Genomic DNA, 22,052 nt, shown 5'->3' on the forward strand with positions numbered 1-22,052 from the left:
CTGTGGAACCCCGCACTGTTGCTCTTGGCTCTCTCTCTCTCTCTCCCTGAGTTTCCTCAATAGTCTCACAGGGATATTAATAATGATTACGAGGCTATTAACATGGGCACCCTTAAAAGGAATGCAGCCTTTCATAAATATGAAAGACTATTAAAAATAAACCGGGACTCCCTTTGAACCTGCTGTGGAAACACGACGGCAGGTACAGAGGGATCTGAGCCCCAGCTGGGCTCACGGGGCTGTAGAGCCCTGCCTTTTACAGGAAGCGGGACTTCCAGGGCTTTAGGAGAGTCGTCTACCATTTCTGCAGGAGGAGAGAACGTCTGCCTTTGTCTGCAGGTCACTGTTAACGACCGGCGGCTCCGAGCCCTGCCCCTCAACTCATCTGCGCGAGGCTCACACTCATGAGCTCACTTCAGGCGGTTGCCGCCTTCCTTTTCACGGGCCCTGCTCCGGGGCTCCCCAGAGCCCCCCCCTGCCCCCTGCCCGGATGGGTAAGTAGAGAACTGGGGGGTGGGGTGCGGGGAACAGGTGGGCTTTCTACGCCGGCTCCAGTCGGGTGTACCTCACGCTTCCTTAGAGGTCAAGGTACCTGCGTGCGGTTCCACATCACTGAGGCCCTTGAGTGGCCGAGCTTGTTCCTACACGGCCCTTTGTCATAATGCCTGAGGAAGATGTCATTCTGCAAAACAAGGAGAGAGGTTTCTGCAAACATGTGGTTTTGAATTGAGAGACAAATAAATACCAACCACGCGGGATCTAACCCACACGAGCCATGTTTGCTTGGCGGAAGCACACGCTCGTTTGGGCGATACTAACGGACAGCCTCCATGAATCCCAAGGCTGCAACCTTTAGAATGCACCTCAGTACTTTTACAAAGCAGTGAGTGAAGAGAGAACATAGTCAACGAGACTCTGTGTCTAGAAAGCATCCGTGTCCTGATCATCTTTGAAAGGCGGCTCTGGCACAGGTGCGACGTGGAATGAAGACCAGAGTCCTCCTTGGCTGGAAGGCAGCCGCAGAAGAGCAGGTGAGAAAAAATGCCAGCGACTGAGATGGGAGACACAGACATGAGACACTGAGAAGGTAACTAACGAGGTGGGCAGGCAGGCGAAGAACTCACAGGTAAGGGGAAAGCCACCAGGGAGAGGCAGGAGCCTGGCCAAGAGAAATGGCAACAGAGAGATGAACTTTGTTGGGATCATGAGGGCTACACTTTGGACATGCTGAACTTGTAGAGACACTTGAGCCATCCAAGTGGTTCTGTCCAAAAGGCAGCTGATTACATGGATCTGAACTTGGGGGAAAGCCTTGGGAACCGGCATATGTGGGGGAGGGGGTAGGAAACAACACAGAAGTAGATGAGATCACCCAGGGAGAGAGCGTGGGCTGAAGAGCAAAGAGAATGGGTCAAGGAGGAGCCTGGGAAGGAAACGGAGAAGTGGCCGGAAATGTAGAAGGGAAGCCAGAAGAGATGTCATCACTGATACAGAGGTGGTCAAGATGTCAAAGGCAGCAGAAAGTCTAGGTAAGATGAGGACTGAAATATCCCTTGCATTTCACTCAAGGCCTTAGAAAAATACAGTAGGGGAGCGACAATGCGGCAGCTGAGTGCACATCAATGACTGCAGGTAAGTAGGTGTCAAGGACAAGAGTGGATTATGCTGTTTTGAGGCCGGGCTCAAAGAAAGAGGGAGGGAGGGAAGGGGGGAGGCAGAGAGAACGGGAGTATGGGAGACACACAGGCTTGAGAAGAGTACGATTCGTTTTTAAATGGGACACAGCTGCATACGTGATGTCAGTGGCAGTTGGAGTCACAAGAGAGAGAAGAGGTAACAGAAGGGAACACGTCCTGAGCGGCAGAGCAGATGAAGAACACCTCATCCTCTGAAAATAGCAGGGACGGAGCCAAAGGCAGGAGCAAACTCAACACCCTAGCAAAACTCTAAACCCTGCTGGGTGGCTGTCTGTCTCAGGCTTGGCTCGTGGACAGCCCTCCCGCGCCCAGACCCCCTGCAATGAAACTTTCCCATAAACAAAGATCAACACCACCATCTGACCCAGAACACTTGTCAGAGAAAAACATTACCAGCAGGCCGATGCCCCTGGCCAAAACCGAGAAAATGAGATCTCAAGAAACAATGACCAGAAAAAGACGCTTCGAGATTTGAAGTCTGTGTATCCAGCCTTTTAACATCTGTACCACTTCATCTCGAGCACCAGAGCAGTCCAAGTAACAGAACAGTGTGTTCTTTGCAACACCATGCCCCAGACAGACTTCAGCCAAAGGATGGAGAGATCTGGCACACATATTTATTCCCTTACATTCTTGCCTCTTAAAAAGAACCTCATGGGCTCAGCCTCCTGGTGGATGTGAACCCAATTAATATTCTGGTTAAACCTGAAGGAACACAGAAAAGATTTCTTCCCTTCATAAAACGTGAGAGGTGTGCAGTCCGTGAAAACCTCACCCAAAATCTCTCACATTTGGAATCATGACAGGTCTCAAATATCACACCTAATTGTAATTCAGGGGGCTATGGCAGAATTTTTTTTTAAATGGACACATTTCTTTCAACCTGAGCTACTGAGCTTCCAAAGTCTAAAGTGTCCATTGTCTTTTCCCCCAATTTATACCTCTGCTTGAGACACTGAGATCAGGCTGATTAAAATTCTTACTCACAGACATCGTCCGAAACAATCTATCTAGTTTTCAGTTAAAACCCAGGCATGTGGTGGGCAGCATGCATCCTGTATTAGCTGCACACTGGCTGTGTGTGATACTAATTCCTGATCGAATTGAAGCAAACTAAGCAAATGAAATGACACGTTGAGAAAAGAATGCCCCCTCCCCCACCACCACCCTGACAGAGGCTCACACAAATATGGATGCATTTTCTTCATCAGATTGCCAAAATAGGGAGTATCTGTTCCTATTTGGGGTGGCTCGCGTGTGCTAGAGTCAACGCTAGAATTGACGCAAGATCTGCCCATCCAGCCTTCACGTCACCTTTCACCTCCGGGGTTACCATCCGCCTTGGCCCAGGACTGAGTGCGCTGTACTTGAATTGGGCAGGACGTGCTTCACGCACGGTGAGTGAAAAGAGTGAGGGGCAGACCCCCGTGTCTGGGAAGGTGACCCTAACAAAACAACAGCTATGTTGCTGTCTTGACAATGGACGAAGTAGTTACTGAAAACATCTTATGGGTTTGAGTGGCTTTTTTCTTTAAATTCAGAAAGAGGAAAACAAGCCAAGTATGGTAGGCAAAATGGCGCTGCCCTACAGATGCCCGTGGCCTAATCCCCAGAATTTGAGAACGTTACCCTTACATGGCAGAAGGGACTGTACAAGTGTGATTACATGAAGACCTTCCCGGGGGAGTGTAGCCTGTATCATCCAGATGTGGCCAATCCAATCACAGGACCCCTGAGGGCGGAGACGCCTCCCAGCTGTGGTCAGAGGGAGCCGTGACCATGGAAGAAGGGTCAGAGAAACGTGACATGGCTGGCTTCGGAGATGGGGAAGGGGCCCTAGGCCAATGAATGCAGGCAGCTTCTAGAAGCTGGAAAAAGCAAAGAAATTGAGTCTCCTAGAATCCAGAAAAGAATGCAGGCCTAAGGACCCCGTGATTTTAATCCAGTGAGACCCACGTCAGATTTCTAAGGTACAGAATGAAAAATAATAAATCTGTATTGTGTTAAGCCACTATGTTCATGGTAATCTGTTACAACAGCAACGTAAAATGAATACACTAATAGTTCTTTATATAATAAGAAGAGGAGACAGTGCTCCCCAAAGAGGGAATGTCCCTAAAGCAAAAAAATAAAAAAATAAAAAATAAATAAAAGCTTGCCTTTAAAGCTGAGGTGACACAGTGAAGGTAATCAAAGAGAGAGTTATAGGGGCACCTGGGTGGCTCAGTCGGTTCAGCGTCCGACTTCAACTCAGGTCATGATCTCGCGGTTTGTGGGTTCGAGCCCCGAGTTGGGCTCTGTGCTGACAGCTAGCTCAGAGCCTGGAGCCTGCTTTGGATTCTGTGTCTCCCTCTCTCTCTGACCCTTCCCTGCTCGCACTCTCTCTCTCAAAAATAAATAAAAAACATTAAAAAAAGAAAAAAGAATCCCTATCAAAGAGAGAGTTTATAGACATCCAAAGTGGCGGCTCAGAGAGGGTCACTAAGAAAAGCACATGTCTCTTGCAGGACAACCAGAGGCTCAGTGTTTCCAAAGAGAGGCTGTGGGGTCCCGGCCGTCATGCCCATGCAGTGTAGACACCGAGCACGCGGGAAGACTTCCGGGTGGAACTCACATCCAGGTTCTGGAGACAGTACCAGCAAAACGTGTGCTTGCAATTCTTGCACATCATCTGAGCACAGCCTTCGTTGCGTTCGATATAAACCCGACACACAGGGCATTGCTTAATGGGGGCTTCTGTGTCTGTCCCAAAGAGGGCCCTAAAAACAAAATGGAGGAGAAATTATAGGGTGGGGATCAAGAACGCTGCCAGACTTTAATAGCTAGAGCCACACGGGGGTGGACATCCAGAGCTGGGGAAGAGTGAGCTGAGTGTAATGAATTAATAGCTACCTAACACCTTTCTAGACTCCACTTTACGGTCACCAACTGGATTTCTAGGGCTCCTGATGGGTAGGGAGTGAACCCTTCCTTATCTGTGCTTAATTCACTTCCATGGAAGAGGGTGGGGGTAAAAATTGGAGAGACACAGATTATTAGTTGTTCAGACAACTCCAAACAGAAGAGAACCTTTATTTATCTTTGGCTTGAAGTGAATTATATAATTGTATTTTCCACACCTGATTTAACTTCTTATTTTGCCAAGTTAGTACTTCATTTCCTGAGCACACACTGTCTATAAAATGCAAGCGGTCTACTACCCAACAGAAACATGAGCTCAGGGTCTGACGTGGCACTGATAAACCCATCTAGTGATCTGTTCGGATAAACAAATGGAAGACGTTGGGGGAGTTAATGATCAATACTTTAAAGAAACGCCAGAGGTGCCTGGCTGGCTTAGTCAGTACAGCGTGCGACTCTTAACCTTGGAGTTGGAGCACATCGGGTGAAGAGATTACTTTAAAAAAAGAAAATCTCCAAAAAAATAATAAAATAAAATAAATGCCCAGTATCACTAAAGAGACCGGCTCCAAATGGATGAATAAGTCAGCACAGGCTCACAGCCTTAAGGGTACAGAAAATAAGTGGAACTCATTGAGGTGGGAGGGGGAAGGAAGCCACAGTCCTGCGCTGCACTGTGGCCCCTGTTCATTAAAACCAGCACCCAGCGCAGAGACGTCCAGTTCACAAAGCGTTGTTAGATCCAGGATCAGACCTGGTGCTCACAATGACCTTACAGAGCAGTGGGACGGTTACTATTTTAATTCCTACCCTCCCCCTTCTCTTCCAAATAGAGAAACCTACTCAGAGAGGCTGAGTGACGGACAGGAGGTCACACTGACACCAAGTGACAACGTCAGAACTCAACCCCTCTCTCCTCCGGGATCTTTACATTGTCCTGTGATTCCCACAGACCTCACCGCCATGGCAGTGAAAACGCAGAAGGTGCTGGCTAGGAAGGCCCACGCCTGCCATGCGCATTTAGATCTATTTCCCTCTTGATCTGTTTGGTCTAAGATTCCAGCACGGTAGGCCACGTAGTGCTGCTAATCCCCCGAAGACGGTTCTACACCCTCGGAGGGTGCGGGGCGAGTGAGCCAACCACACTCCAACACTGGTACGTCTGTTCTTGCACATGCAGAACAGCAATAGCCTAGAGCAGAGCACGGGATCAAGCACTTTGGGCCCTTCTGCTGCCGTAAAAAGAACTGAAAGGTATAGATTTAATTGCTGCTCATTGTAACAAAATCTGAACCTTGGCGCCCTCTTTTCAGAGCATGAAGCATTGAGAGAGGAGTTCTCTTCCTCTGGGACCCATGAATCGAGCACTGCCCAGCCCTGAAGGGCTGCTGTTTCTATTGCCATGCTCTCTCTGACGTGACTGGCACGCCTCACAAGCTGGTAACAGAATCAGGTAAGAAAATAATCCTGGCACCACTTCGCAAGCAGGAAGAATGAGGTCTGTTGCTAGCAGGTGGTCACGGGTCCTCAGCAAATGGCCGTGGACAAGCTGTGACTTCCTACTGATAAACCAGTGGGCCCTGTGCCTCCCTGCCTAAAGAGAAATCAAAGTTTATACAAGCCCTAATTTCAGCAGTATCTGCAAGACTCTCTAGGGGTAAATGCCTAAGTTCCCTTTAGAAATGCTTTTTCAGTTATTCTTTGTTAACAACTTACCAATTCTGAGACACTTCTCAGGGACGTTCCCCAGGGACATGATTGATCTCTAAATCCCATCACCAAATAACTCCTTTGCCAGGTGACACATTTGGGGTTTCTGAGAAAAGTAGTGAATAATCCCGAAGGCCAGTTCCCTTCTTACCCGTGCTCCATCGGCAGGACAACAGGCTGACTGTCTCTACAGGAGACTTCTGCATGCCAAGCATCCTTGCAACATGAGCAGAATTTCAGATGACAAGAAGGACACTCCACCAGTACTGGCTGTCCTGGGTCACTTGACGCAACGGGGCACACTGTCTGACAGTCTGCAACAGGACACCATGTTCGGTAGGGGTCCAGGTGAACTTCTGAAGTGTAAAAAAAGAAAATGTGATGGCCTATGTGTCTTGCACGCAGGCTTGAGATTTTTCTCCCCTTCATGTTCCTGTTGTAGGTTGACACCTATGGAAGCTTGGCCCACTCAAGGGCAGTGATTTCTACCACTGTCTTCAGAATGGATCCAAACATATAAGGTCACTCAGCCCTGCTGCCTTTCTCAAAGTAGGTACTAATGGAATGCTCTTCTGAACAGATAAGGAGTGTTCTCACCAACCAAAATTTGCAATTGTTTTTGGAATACTTCTCACCGTTTCTTTGGCACTCAAAGTAGGCCAATGTCTCAAGTTATTATAATATTTTGGGTATCATCTTAGAGGAAAATTGGACCTGAAGGACCTACCAAGGCAAAAGAAAAAAATATATCCACAAGGGATTTTGTCCTTTCAGGTATGGAGAAATAAGTAGTGAAGCTTCTTCTGCTTCTTAAGGGGAAATGAAAGAACAAGGAAGAAACTGAATAGTTTAGGGACCAAAGAGCGTCTGGCGTGGCTTAGCCAAGAAGTCGGATTACCTGGCAATCTGGATATTCTGTAGCATATCCTACCATATACTAGGGACATTTGTAAAAGACTCACATGTGCTAAAAACAAAATGTATGGACTTCCATGGAGCATAAGATAATAGTCAGTTATACCCTCCACATAGGCTAGACCCATGTGACCTGCAGGAAAGCATATGGAGTTGGAGGTAAGACCACTGCCATTCTATTCAAATGTTTACAAATCTTACTCAGTTTTCTAATTTCTGTTCCATAACAGACCCCATGTCCTTGTCATACAATGTGACCTTTAAGGGAACATATCATGGGGAAAATGATGTTATTTGAGGAGTTGAGTGGCCCTTTTTTCCCCTCTGAACTAATGTATATTGCAAATCTTAAACTGATGAGATTCCAGTTTTAAATCTCCCAGGGCTTGTGATTCTTGGTAATTTCCACACAGGACACAAACAGAGTGGTGCAAAAAGGAAATGAAGACATTAAGTATGAGCTTAGTTTTAAAGGTAATAATTTTACAAATTCAGTACCAGGGGAAATGTCTAAAATGTTCCAGTAAACACTGTCTCCATTAATCTTTCATCTAGAAAATATAACAATCAGATCTATGCTCCCTATACAAAAAGAGCATCCTTACACAGTTTTTTAATCTAATAATTTGGGGGGAGTTGGGGTTGGAGAATGATAGGCCAAATATAATCAGAAAAGGGAAGCCTATGATTCACAGGTCCTCAGACCCCAAGAGAGATGGACCCTTGAGAAGTCCCTAAAAACTTTGGGACAGCCTGGTTAGAGAGTCAAGGAGACAATGTCACACATATGCTCCAAGGTCTTGATCTTTTATTTCCATGCCATTTATATTGTTTTTCAAATTCTTACAACTGCTCCACAAACACTAAAGCCCAAAGAAATGAAGACTGGTATGTAAACTAGAGCTAAGGACTCCCACATCACATACCTACTTAATCACCTATTCTAAATCAGGGGTCGTTGAAAAGTCTGAAGATAAAGAAGGAAAAGAAAGGAAAGATACATAGCATAGTTAACTTTATTGCATCCCTGCAGATCAACCTAAAAAGATACAAAGATCAACCTGTCCACATAACTCCAATCCAAATAATTTGAGAGACATTCTGACCTGTTTGTTTCTACCAACTTATTTCAGGGAGCTGGGACGCCACAATAGCAGCACAATCAATAAACGCAGGAGGAGATCGATTTTGATGAATTTCCACAAAGAAAAAACCTTAGGAAGCAACGCAGCTGACACAGTCTAATGCAAAACGCAGGGGGAAAGTATGAGCATCAGGAAACGGTGATCCTGTGTATTTTTCTCCACTTGGTTAGGAGTGTGGAAGAAGGCACCAAAGGGAGAGATTATAGCTTTCTATGCATTGATTTCATCATGTCTTGCTCTTTAAGGATAGCTTATAGAGCTTAGCAAACACCCAAAGTGGGGTTCTCAAGAAACAGAGTTTTTACTCTATCCAAAAGCGATACTGGCCACTCTAGCCATCTCCAGAGTATCTACTCACTATCCACCCCAAACCCTTTCAACCAGCTGAGAACACTCGTCTATGTCATCAGACGAAGAACATGGCTGACGCTTGCTTTCCCAGCGTTCTGCGCAGCCATAGCTTTATCACGTGACATGGCTCTGGCCAATAGGATGGGAGGGCAGGTCTGCCAAGAGGCTTCTGGATAAGATCTCCTTTCTGACCTGCGGGCGGAATCTCCCTTCAGTGCAGTGCCTTTGACCACGACTGGTTAAAGCTGGGTTGTCCGGGAGCCCTCTGATAGGAAAGCTACAGGAGTTGAAGAAGTCAAGCTGCTTCATCGACCAAACCTGCTACAACAGACCTCTGGATTTCCTGTGTATGAAGGAATTCAGCGCCCTGGTGGTTTAAGGCTCTTCTAAGTCTGCCATTCTGCTTCTTGTGGATGAAAGCATCTCCGATGGGAAGGCCACCTCTAGCAATAGTGAGCAAATGGCCAGTTCCAACAAGGACCCTACCTCTCGTGGTGGCACATACTGTACAAAGGGGATGAGAGCCGCCTCTCTGAGACGACCTTCAAAGTCTTTTCCAACGCGATGATTTTATCATTTCTGTAGGTGAGGGGCGTGGAAATGTGTGTATGCAAATAGAAAGAAAATACACCCGACACACATCCTCCTGCAGAAAACCGTATCTACCATAATAAAAACCTATTTTTATTATTAAAGTTTTTTTTAAAAGTTAACACACTATGCCAGACCTATAATAAGGTTTTTGTGTAGTTCAGCGGACAAGTAATGTACATTCATATAGTTGAACACTACGTAGCTTTAAAATAAGGTGACTCAAAGGTGACAATACAGAAAGATCCCAAAGATATATTACCAATTGAAAAATGCACATTCAGTAAGATATAAATGAACTGTGTTTATAAAAATATGTACATATAAAAATATGTTTTAAAAAATGTATGTTTTAACATTTTCAGAAGAAGGCGCCCCATTGTGGGCTCCGTAGTGACATTGTGGACACTAAAATCATCCAATACCAGTCCTTGTGTTGAAAGTATATTATGATCTATGTTAGACCCTAGATCTCCACCTACCTCAATTATGGCTGTCTACACTTACAAAGACATCAACTTGGCAAAGCATGGATCTTTAAATATAGCACTTTCAAAATTAAACCTCCTTTATGAAGTGTCAATAAGGGCAACAATGAAAACATTTTCTAACTTCAAAAAGAATAAAAATTACCCTTTCTGGAACCCTATGTACTGTCTCCCTATGCCTAACATCCATTTTACTTCTTAGCTCAGCTCAGTCCTTGGATGAGTGATCCACATTCACGGATTCTCATTCCTATCCCCTCCTAGCCTCCTCTAGTCTCTAAAATAAGGTTTTTATACCCAGCTCATTAATAAACTGTTCTCTAAAAGTTACACCTGCTCTCTCCTGCTCCTATCCAGCAATTGTTTCTTAATCCATCTTGTATGTGATCCTCTTGTAACTCCCTTGTCCATAAAACACTGCCTGTTTTCTTCTCCAAACCTTCCTTCTCCTTTAGCATCAAAACTATTTGCTTTGGTTCCATCTATGAATGGTGTCTAAGACTTAGTCCTAGATTTCTCCCATGTTTGACTTATTTACACAACCCCTGCCATGACTATGTCTCAATCTCATTTTAACTTGGACTATTTCAAACTTCTTCTTTTGGCCTCATGATACTTCTGAAAATTAGGCAAATGTCTATGATTCACTGGTCATTCAACAACTGATCCATTTCAGGTACTTTTTAGAGACTGTGGGTTCTAAAAGATATGAAAATCGAGTTTGTGGGGCACCTGGGTAGTTCAGTCGGTTGAGGGACTGACTCTTGATCATGGCTCAGGTCATGATCTCACGGTGAGTTTGAGCCCCACATTAGGCTCTGCACTGAGAATGTGGAGCCTGCTTGGGATTCTTTCTCTCCCTCTCCCTCTGCCTTGCTCACTTTCTATCTCTCTGTCAAAATAAAGAGATAAACAGTAAAAAAAAAAAATAGAGGTTTGCTTCTCAGAAATCTCAGCATGAGAAGAAACAGAGATGTTCTTAAGAAACTAAAAAACACACAAGCAATGTGATAAGTGAGAGAGCACCTCACAAGGTAACATAAATGAAATTATTAACAAATAAATGTGAGCAACTCTTAGGGGTAGAGGTAAGGAATGTCTGATAAAGAGAAAGGTTTTTTTAAAATACAGAAATACTTTATGCTTTTCTTAATCAAGTATCCATAATGAAGGTTTCCCTTTTAATCAGCTCTCCAATCAGGAGGTAAAACTGGTCCCTCCTAATCACAGTACAAGGCAGGTGGCACACGCTGAGATAAAACACAAAGAAATTAAGTTAGAAAGAGCTAAAGTACCACATAAGCAGAGATGAAAAACAAAAAGAACAATCCCTATAACAGCAACTCTGTAGGCAGCCAGAGGTAGGAAGGCTTAAAAGGGAAAGAACAGTCTTCTTCCAGATACAGGAATAAAGATTCTGTACTTAAGGAAACACTGATCTGGAACTCTGGCGGTCACCTCCTGAAGCAGGGTCTTGCCCGCTCACAACCTACTCCATCTCATCCCAACCCTGCCTTCAGTGACGTGACATGAATCGGCCATTTGAGAAATCAGCCATGGTGAAAGCATTTACACCACACAAAGTGGCAAACGCTCTAAATCAGAGGCTCTCCTATCACGCCCAAAATCTGTTTGTCAACACATCCCTGACCACTGTCCAAACTGAGAGTAAAAACATAAACATATGACCCAACTTCAGCACAGTCAAGTGCAGGGCACACAAACCGCCAACCAAAGAACTTAGCGCGAGAAGAAAAGCGGAAACTACCACAGTGACTGTTCTTCGAGCCATATTTGCTGACCAGCCTTTTTCCCTCCTGAACATCCTGCATACAGACCAGCACTCTACCTGAAGTAACCCTTTCGTGTCTCCCAGCAGGACACGTCTTCTAAAGAGTGTTTGCTATTTGGTTATATATTCTAGTTTATTGTTCACTAATTGCTTCTGGTCCCTCTGTCCGGGATCATCAACTCCAGTGAGAGCTCTCCTGGAGAGGGCAGGCTGTTCTGCTCAGAACCACAGCATGTACATGTATGCAGAACAAGGGTCTCCCTGCCACACTGCACAGCACCCCTCGCTGTGCCAGTCACATGGGACGCACCCAGTACATTCCTGACCACCCAGCGGATGGAAGTTTTTTCCTTTATAAATACAAACCTTCATGGGAGAGAAAACAGAGAACAGATATCTACGAATGTAAACCAATTACTTCTCTCAAACAGAGCCCCCAGCCACTCTTTTAAAGAATTTAAATTAAAGGAAAGCGCTGCTAGGTAGAATCTGACAGGATTAAAGCCTTGAGAAAAGTCTATCAATACAGGAAGCACCCACAGGACCAATACAGCACCATGTGTTTGTGTACATTTGCTTTGGGGCACAGATAGTTTTTATGCAGGTGCCTGAGCTGTCCTATGGCTTTTAAATATTGTTCTCGTGGGGTGCCTGGGTGGCTCAGTCGGTTGAGTGTCCAACTTTTGATTGTGGCTCAGATAATGATCCCAGGGTCCTGGAACTGAGTCCTGTATCAGGCCCCATGCTGAGTGTGCAGCCTGGTTGGAATTCTCTCTCTCTCTCTCTCTCTGCCCCTCTTCCCCCGTGACTCACTCTCACTCTCTCTCTCTCTCTCTCTCTCTCTCTCTCTCTCTCTCAAATAATTTAAAAAAATACATATACTGCTCTGGTTATGTAAAAGGCACTTGCCAAAGAAGTTATGCCATTGCTTCCTTGATAAAGCATTAAGAACAGAGTAAATAACTCTTCTGGGGCAAAAAGATAAATCTATCCAAATTTGACAGTCCCCCCCCACCAGCTTTATGTTTCTGTGTTAACAATAGGAGCTGAATACGTGAACAAGGAGTTAACAGTCAAAGGAGAAGTGATTCTGTTTCTCATGCTGGAGATGGAGGTAAGACTAAAGAGATTTATCCCTTGCAGTCAAAGAGCACAGACAAGCCTTCTGTAGAAATTCACGAAGGACATTTTGGAATGAGAAGAAAAGATATATTGATACTTCCAAGCCTGAATATATAGAGAATACCTAAATTATTTGGTTTTTCCTCTGCCTTCTTCATTTTTGTTTTATGACAGAGACCTCTCAGCTCAAATGCACACTTTCTGCTTTCTCAACTGGGTAACTGTTAATTTGGTTAAAATCGCTAGAGATAAGCCTCTGGGATTGTTTCATTTGTGTGAGAACCAGATGACACTGAGCAAACCCTACTTCTGCTTTTGAGAGTTATTTATGGCTGTATGTTTTTTAAAAACACATTGAAGTCAATAGGTTAGAACTGTGAATAAGCAGCCAATCTATGCATGGTTTTGATCTGAAAGATTTCCAGCTTATATCCAAATGATTCAGAAGAGATTTATACATGTAATGAGGTAGGGCAATTCTACAAGGAGCTAAGTGAGCAGACAGAGCGTCACAGGACATAACGTGGGAACAGTCATCAAGAACCTGATTACAGATGATGACAATAAGGCCTAAGCATGCTGAGAAGCCACTGGAGGGTTGGGTTTTGTTTTTTGGGGTTTTGTTTTTTTTTTTTTGGTAGTACAATACAAATATGACATGCACGTAAGATATCTATTCATTTTCGCCACAGCACAGATTGACATTAGGACTGGGGACCCTGATGGCCAGCTGGGCTGTGCTTTGCACAATGGCTCTGCAGTTCCTGGAGACACATTGTAAGCTATCTCCGCACAGTATGATTTGTTGCACACCAGCTGCTCCTCAGGCTCCTTGACGTTGCGGACCAGGAACTTCTGCAAGTCACTGGGCAGCATGTGCTTTGTTTTCCTGCTGCTCCCATAGTCAATGTTGTGGGCCCTTGAATCTTCTGTGCACTGAATCGTCAATGCTTCTGGGTTTCTACCAGTTGCGCTTAATTTTGATGTATCGGTCTGACTGGTGCCGGATGAACTTCTTGGTCCTCTTTTTCTCGATCTTGGGCTTCACTAGAGGTCTGTGGGCGGCTATGATGCTGAATAGGAGATGGTCACCACCCCCACAGGCAGTGCTGAGGAAGACAGGGGACTGCCATTCTTAGCAGATTACCGTGGCTGCTGTAGGGAGAGTAGTTGGTGGCGGCACAGACTGACAACAGAGGAGTGATCTAATCCAAGATGACATGCTGGATTATATGTGCGAAGTGGAGGTACTGATAATTTGGAGCATATTTTGAAGGTGAAACTGTCAGGATTTCCTAGTAAAGAGGCAGCTGGATACAATCATCCCAAGCTGACAACCACTAGAAAGCTTCCTGAATCTTAGTATTTGTTGAATAAGTGAATGAAGCAATGTAACTGAAGTGTAAGAAACGGGATCTGCAGATCAATTCGCTGTGGTAATGAAGGATAATGACAGTATACACAGCAAGGTCCTGTATTACTCAGCCCTGCATTCAGATATTTCCAAAGAACAGGAGTAACTGCTCAGATTTTTGTCCACGGAGTCTTGGACTCTCACGGAGAAAAGCATCCCGCAACAGAACAGAGATCCACACATACAGGTGTGGCCGATGACACTGCAGGGGTGCCTAAGCACAGCCTCCCCCTCGGACTGCACTTCCGCCCAGCTCCCAGAAGAGCCACTGCAAGTAAACGTCCACAGAGGCTAAAAGAGGCATTTTTATTTTTTAAGAATTAGAATTTCAGGGGCACCTGAGCGGCTGAGACAATTAAGCGTCCGACTCTTGATTTCAGCTCAGGTCATGATCGCACAGGCCGTGGCATCAAGCCCGCCTCTGTCACTGCAGAGCCTGCTTGGGATTCTCTTTCCCTCTCTCTCTGCCCCTTCCTTGCTCACTGCCTGTGCGTACACACGCTCTCTCTCAGGATAAACATTTAAAAAAATTATTAGAATTTCAATCTGCTATTAAGAGCACAATTTTGCATTCTATCCATCAGGTAACAGAGTGTACCACAAATAGTCTTTTCCTAGGGGAAAAACCAGTAAAGGCATCAGATATTAGCAGTCCTAAACCTACACCCAAGAAGAACCAACTGATGGACACCAGGTGAAAGCCAAACCATGTCCACGAACAAGGGCTGCTCCCCCTCACGCCAGACATCACCCCGTTGGGCTAAGAGGAGCCTGAAGGGAAGAGAGCTGTACAGGGTGAATGCAAAACCTTTAAAAACACTTTTGATTACTATTCGCGTGAATTCAATTCTAACTCCTGGCTCTTGGCCTAGGAAACACCGTTATCATGGAGATGAAGAAAATGTACACTTAGCCACAAAGTTCAAGATTTGGTTTCTTCCCCCTTCAAACTGTCATCCCAAAGTTGGAGGAAGATGCGCCAATGTGTATTCAGCTCATATCTTCCGCATCAGCACTGATGAAAGCTTCGCGTAGCCCTGGGATGGGGGGAAGTTCAGGAATCTAGAAAGAGAGCCCAGGGGCCTGTGTAGATCATGGCTAGGGGTGCTCCCAACATTTTATGGTGAACATGATTTAGCAGTGATTAAACGTAACATACTTACAGCAGAGACAGACAAACCCACAAGCTTGAGCCAGGACTTACTTAGGAAAATTAGATCCCTGAAGCAAAGTTGCATGACTGTTTGGTCTTAAGACTGCTTGTTCACAGAAGTTATGCAAGGCAGGAAATGCTCTGTCAAGCTATTTCTACTTCTCTATTCTGACAATTACTGTGAAATAGGAATATTTTAAGAAAATAAAACTGCCAGGAGCCCTAAGGAGCATGTCTGACCCCAGCGATTGTTTTCAGTTTTCAAAACCTGATCTCGAGATCCCGGGTTTCCCCACTGGAAACTATTAGTATTGCATATGTAGAGCTTGGCTTTTATTCTGTTGCAAAGTCTCTTAACTAACATACGTGGGGTATGTGGGGATTCTGCCATCCTCTGCCAGTGTGAAACTGTGTCAAAAAAATATCTCCCATGATTTCACATGACTGTGGGAAACACCATAGAGCTGAGCTAATTTATCAGCTGAAATAAATCAAAGTAGTTTAACTTTTATGACCCTCTGCCTTTTTAATTATGCCAAAGTTAATTTGCTTTCTGATATCTCAAAGAACAAAGGTCTTCTGTAGATAGTTAAAATGCAATTAAACTAAACTGATCAGAATTAACATCTGCCGTAGTAAATAATCTCAAAGAGACATGGCCATCGGCAGCCCTGTCAAGACTGCTGAGGAGATACAACAGAATTTCAGACCTGGAAACAACTGCTGAGGTTACCCAGTCTGACACGGTTATATTATGACCCACACAAGCTAGGAGTGTTCATAACCCGGAGTCCGTGAGCATATGCTGGTTCCGGCCTTTTTTCCTCCTAGAATGCCATTCTCCAGTCAACACGTAATCACGTTGTTAAGTAGATTTCCACTTCCACTAGCAGCATGGGAGTGTTTTCTCTTTAGAGCAGCCACCTTGAATGCTCTGGGTCAGCAAGTCACGACCTCCTGGGAGGGGTCTTGGAGAAGGTGGGCTCGTGCTTCGAGTAAGAGCACACTGTATGACAGTGCTTTAGAATCTAGGACAATGAGGATGGAAACATGCTGAAAAAGATACGGATTAAGATGAAAAGAGGACAAAAGTGGTATTATTGTGCTTTACCCTCAGTCTAAGGTATGATCTGGATTCTAGAAGATGCTTTCTTTGTCTGATTTAGAAAACTGGGACAAAGGTAAGATGGGGTGGTGGCATTGATGAAGGACAAAAACCACAATGATAATGACAGTAATAATTTACCAAGTGGACACGGTGACAGACACACAATACCGACTCATTCTTTACAACAGCCCGAGCTGTTACAGGTGAGGATGGAAACACACGCGGGAGAGGCCAGACTTCATACCACGCCTGTCGTTCGGCGTAGAAATATCACCCTGCCTGCCGATAAATGTCTTTTCTTGTGGATACTTTAGTTTTTCAGAGGAAAGCCGAACCATCTAGAGGGTGCTGTTTTAGACCTAGAGCCTACCCACCAGAAAGAGCTGATGGTACAGGAGAAGAGGCAGAGTGCTGAGGACAAAGTGTTAGCATCCGGAAGCACAGAATAGCCCTGTAAGGAAACCCTAGACTTAATCATACACTCAGCACAAAGCATGAGTAAAGCAGGCTCAGAGGGAGAGCAGGGGTGTGCGTGCATGCACACACATGGTAAGAATGGGCTTAGGATCAGAAAATATGGAAAGGAAGATGATTGGTAAGAGATGGGAGCTGTTGAAAAATAAAACTGAACTAACAGTAAGGTCATGGAAGTGTCACATAGCCCTAAAAAAAAAACAACAAAAAGAACACCAGGGCGCCTAGGTGACCCAGTCGTTGGGCCTCCAACTTCAGCGCAGGTTTGGGAGTTTGAGCCCCGCATCAGGCTCTGTGCTGACAGCTCAGAGCCTGGAGCCTGGAGCCTACATGCTTTGGATTCTGTGTCTCCCTCTCTCTCTGCCCCTTCCCCACTTATGGTCGCGCTCTCTCTCTCAAAAATAAATACACATTAAAAAATAATTTAAAAAAAAAACCACCAACAGAAACCAAGTAACTACACACCGAGCCCTGGTGAGATCAAACCTTAAATGATTAAGCATAAAGGGGGTGCTGGGAGCATTTCACCAAGGACAAATAGAGGAGCGAGATGAAACTCAGAGCCACATCATCACTGTTGAGACTCACAATGAAAGGAGGCTTGTGAAAAATGCTGAGAACAGATGGGCTTTGGAGAAAAGTGAGGCCGCGGCGTACAGCAGCATCAGGAACTGACCGGCACACCACAGACTCTCAGGCCCCAAAAATGTAGATACTGAACACATGAGTGAATGCAGGGGGATTAACGGATAACCGGAAAATGAACTCCTATTTTACTTTTTCCAACAGAGAACAATGTGCTACTGGCACCATCTCGAAGTGTTTCCAGCCACTCTGAAAATACAAATAGCCACGAACAGACACATCAGCCTACAAAGGAACTGAAGCAACGTGCAATTACAATAAGCAAAAAGGGGTCACAAAAAATAGGAAAAGTGCTTAAGGACTAGAGATGGAAAATCTTAACCCAATTTAAAAAAAATATTCTGAAAGACTCTGGACAAGCAGACTCGAGAGAGAAGCAAAATTCTAGCATTAATCATCAGGCATATGCTTTGAGAACCAGGAGAAAGTACAACAGTGCTCACTAACACATGCCAAACTTCGTATTCTCTTTTCTTTGTTAATACTGGAAGACTGACACAGAAAGGGAAAGCCACAAACACAGTGGTGGCCAACGGAAAGTCACAGATGGAAGGAAAGTGGATTCACCGAGTAACCAATCTGTGCCAAATGCCGTTTCTCCACGTTATGTAAACAGTGACGAGTTAGACTCGTTCCTATTCAAAATATTTTCCCCCACAAAGACTCAGATGAAAACAAAGCTATAAAAGGCAAGCTAATCCGATATGTAACATAAAGCAGAGGACAATTAAAACACAGATGACAAACTAAAAACTGAGAACTTCGTAGGCAATAACTAATGGAATCATGAATAACTAAGACACAGGGCTGCCACTAATCTGATTCTACCTTTTTCCAGAGCAACGGCAATCTCTACAACTCTGAGGGTCCAGCCAGTGAGTTTTACTTTCCACAAGTTAGTCATTTAGCTCATTCACCTTATTAGTATTTAAAGCAGCCCAAGAGCCCCTTGTGAACAGTTCCACATAAAATATTTTTGTGGCATAGACCCCAAAGTCACCTAGCTGTAAATACTGAGTTTGAGGTAGATATGAGTCTATTGAATAAAATCAAGGAACACAATTTAGATAAAGATTATCCCAATCAAGTAAATTCCATTTTATAACACTATTAATTTAAACTTACTCTTAGAGTACCTTTTTCTAATAATTCTTTATCATGGATGGATAACAAAGAAATGTCTGAAGTGATACCAAAGACTTATAGGGGCACCTGGGTGGCTCAGTTGGTTAAGCATCTGTCCAACTATGGCTCAAGTCATGATCTCATGGTTCATGAATTCAAGCCCCATGTCAGGCTCTGTGCTAAGAGCATGGAGCCTGCCTGGGATTCTCTCTCTCAAAATAAATAAACTTTAAAATAAATAAATACATACATAAAATAAAGAATTACAAATTGCCTTCACAAATCACCTCAGATCAAAATGTCTCTGGACTTTGGTTTCCTTTCTTATAAAACAAGGGAGTTGAATCAAATGATTACCAGGTTTAACATACTTCCTCATGTAACTGTAGATTCAGACTTTATGATAGTAAAAATGACTCATTACATTTATATTTACATGACAGAGTTTGGGCATTTCCTCAAACAACAAACAGAATTTAGCATATGACCAAACAATTCCACACCTAGGTATATACCCATAAGAACTGATAAAGAGGGCTCGAAAAGATGCTGTACCCCAGTGTTCACTCAGCATTATTCACAACAGGAAAAAGGTAGAAACAATCCAAGTGTTCTTCAGCAGATGAATGGATCAACAAAATGTGTGGTATACATACAGTGGAATATTATTCAGCCATAAAAGGAAATGAAGTTCTGATACACGCCACAATGTCTTGAAACTTCAAAACATTATACTAAGTGAAATAACCCAGACACAAAAGGGAAAATTGTATGATTCCATGGAAATGAAAAATCTACAATAGGTTAATTTACAGAACAGCAAGCAGAGTCCAGGTTACCAGGGGCCGGAGGGGAAAAGGGAAATGGGAAGTTATTACTTAATGGTTACAGTTTCTGCTTGGGGATGATAAACAGATGGTAGTGATGGTTACACAACACTGTGTGTGTTCCTAATGTCACTGAACTGTACACCTAAAATGGATGAAATGTTAAGTTGTATGTTTTATATATACCTATTACCCTAACAAAAATTACATAATTAAAACACAATTTATAGACAAGGAAGCTTAGACATGTGCCAGGGCAAGCCTCAACCTCTCCCAATTTTCACTTTCTTCATCTACAAAGTTGGAATAATAAAACCCATTATCCGTTCATGGGATGTGTAGTGGGTCGCCTACCTGGAACTTGTGAGAAAAAATAAATTCCATGTATGAGTAAAACTATCTGACCAATTATAACGCATCAAAGCAAAGATATGCAAAACCACCTCTAAGACTGGCCCTAAGTCCTCCCCAACTCGACTCTAACTAGACGGATATATTAACATGTATGATGAATAAATAAGCCAATCAGAAGTAGGGCTGAACACTACAAGAACATCACAAAGTCCCAGTCACAAAATAAAGTGTGAGGACATCTATCCAACCTATCCAGAGAAGAGCGAGAGAGTTGGCCGGTGATTTTCCAAGTGGACCTCTCCTACAGCAAGGCTTTTCCTACTATAAACACAGATGTAGCTCTTATGTGCATACTGCTCACTGAGAGACGCCAATTTGAGAAGGCTGCATATTGCATGATTCTAGCTATAGCACATTCTAGAAAAGGCAAAACGACAGACACAGTAAAAAGATCAGTAGCAGGAAGAGATGAGTAAGTGGAGCCTAGAGGAATTGTAGGGCAGTGAAATACTGTGCATGATACTATAATGTCACATATATGTCATCAATTTGTCCAAACTGAAGAACATACACGCACACACACACATGCACACACACACGATGTGGCCAATTAACTTCAAATGTTCTAATCCCACTAATGAGATCACCGCATTCTCTGTTTCAACACAGGGATATTTCCTAGAGAATGTGAAGATTATCCCATCTTGGGAATAAGAGGAGAACGCTGCAGATGCTTCAATCAGAAAGGTGCTCCCCTTAAGTCATTAGTACTTTGATTATCAACGACTGTTGATATTTGAACATGGAGACAAAGTACTCAAGGAAGTACTTTACATGTTTTAATTCATTTAATCCTCATCCCCACAATGTGGGAGGGGAACCAACATTATCCGCATTTTGCAGCCAAGGAAATCAAGGTAGACAAATTAAGTATCTTGTCCAAGGTCACATAGCTGGGAAGCTGTAGGGCCTGTGTACCCAGCCAAGGCTCTTGGCTACTACCTTTAAAAAAATTTTTTTAATGTTCAATTTTGAGAGAGAGAAAGAGTCAGAGACAGAGAGTGCAAGTGAGGGAGGAGCAGAGAGAGAGGGAGACACAGAATCTGAAGCAGGCTTCCAGGCTCAGAGTTGTCAGCACAGAGCCCGACGCAGGGCTCAAACCCACCAGCCATGAGATCATGACTTGAGTTGAAGTCGGAGCCACCCAGGTGCCCCACCACTATTTTTTAAATACACTAAAAACTTACACTCATCACTGAGAGCCAACTCACAGAAAGTTTTAATTCCTAGTACTATTAGAATTTGTCTCGTGAATTATAAGAAGACACTTTAGCTAGTAAGGAGTCTGTAAAACGTGAACAGTGAGGAATGAACCCTTCCACTGACAGACAGGGCTGCAGGTCAGTGAAAGGGTCAGCGCAGGAGAGAGGAGAGGTGCGTACAGGCCAGGGGAAGACCATAAACGGGCTGAGCCTTGGTTACTGAGTAAGACTAGTGAGACTGACACATCTCCCCGTTTAAGAAGACTGAAAATGCAACCTAACTTCTTTGACTTTCTCCAGGTAAGAGCCCTTAAATCACAGCACTGGCTACAGCCACGTCCACGCGTGGGGTGAACAGCTGGAATGTCTACGTTCCCACAGTAGTTGATTTTTAGAGTAGAGGATATTGGGACAAAGTGGGAGAATGGCAGGCCAGGTGTTTGGCATTATCATCTCTGGCCATCACACCCCATAAATCAGCACCTCGGGCTATGACGCTTAATCAGCCCACATGGGAAGCCTGGAGATGTAAGCTACCCCATCATTAACTTCTCTGGTTGGCCTAGAATCCACACAGGAGATGCACTGGGCTCTGTCTTTGTTAATTAAACCTAAAACTCATCTGACTTCGCTGGTTCGGATTCCATGTTCAACAGCATCCCGCCTATTTCCTCACCTGCTCTCTGCATCGTCCCGAAAGGCAAAACTCTGACTCAAGTAATCCAGTCCAAGAGTTGTTTTAGTATCTTCCATCCTAATATTTCAGCCTTAAAAATGTAGTTAAATGATCTAACCAGGATAGCCAAACCCTGGTCCTAGGTCGTGAGAGCCATCCTGTAATTCCCACCCCCCAATCTACCCTTGCCCCCTCACGCTCTGCATGGTGTTCTTTTCTCATGTTAAGAATTATCTCTCCGCTCTCTTTCCCCCTTCCTCTCCCCATGGTCCCCTGCCAGGTCTCTCCTGTTAGACCTATAA

The 22,052-nt window shown here is 44.2% G+C and overlaps 1 protein-coding gene across 2 annotated transcripts in view; it reads right to left on the minus strand.

The window, feature by feature from the left end:
- Window positions 1-22,052, minus strand: part of RNF144B (ring finger protein 144B) — a 79,215-nt gene that overhangs the window by 4,991 nt on the left and 52,172 nt on the right. For both annotated transcript variants that reach the window (XM_029945241.1, XM_029945242.1), the window contains 3 exons: window positions 6,460-6,664; window positions 4,312-4,456; window positions 593-682 (listed from right to left, as the gene is read on the minus strand). In XM_029945241.1, the coding sequence (XP_029801101.1) occupies window positions 593-682; window positions 4,312-4,456; window positions 6,460-6,664 (440 nt within the window). The remainder of the gene's footprint in view (window positions 1-592; window positions 683-4,311; window positions 4,457-6,459; window positions 6,665-22,052) is intronic.

This window comes from Suricata suricatta, chromosome 7 (assembly GCF_006229205.1).
Source record: "Suricata suricatta isolate VVHF042 chromosome 7, meerkat_22Aug2017_6uvM2_HiC, whole genome shotgun sequence".
Taxonomy (NCBI): Eukaryota; Metazoa; Chordata; class Mammalia; order Carnivora; family Herpestidae; genus Suricata; species Suricata suricatta.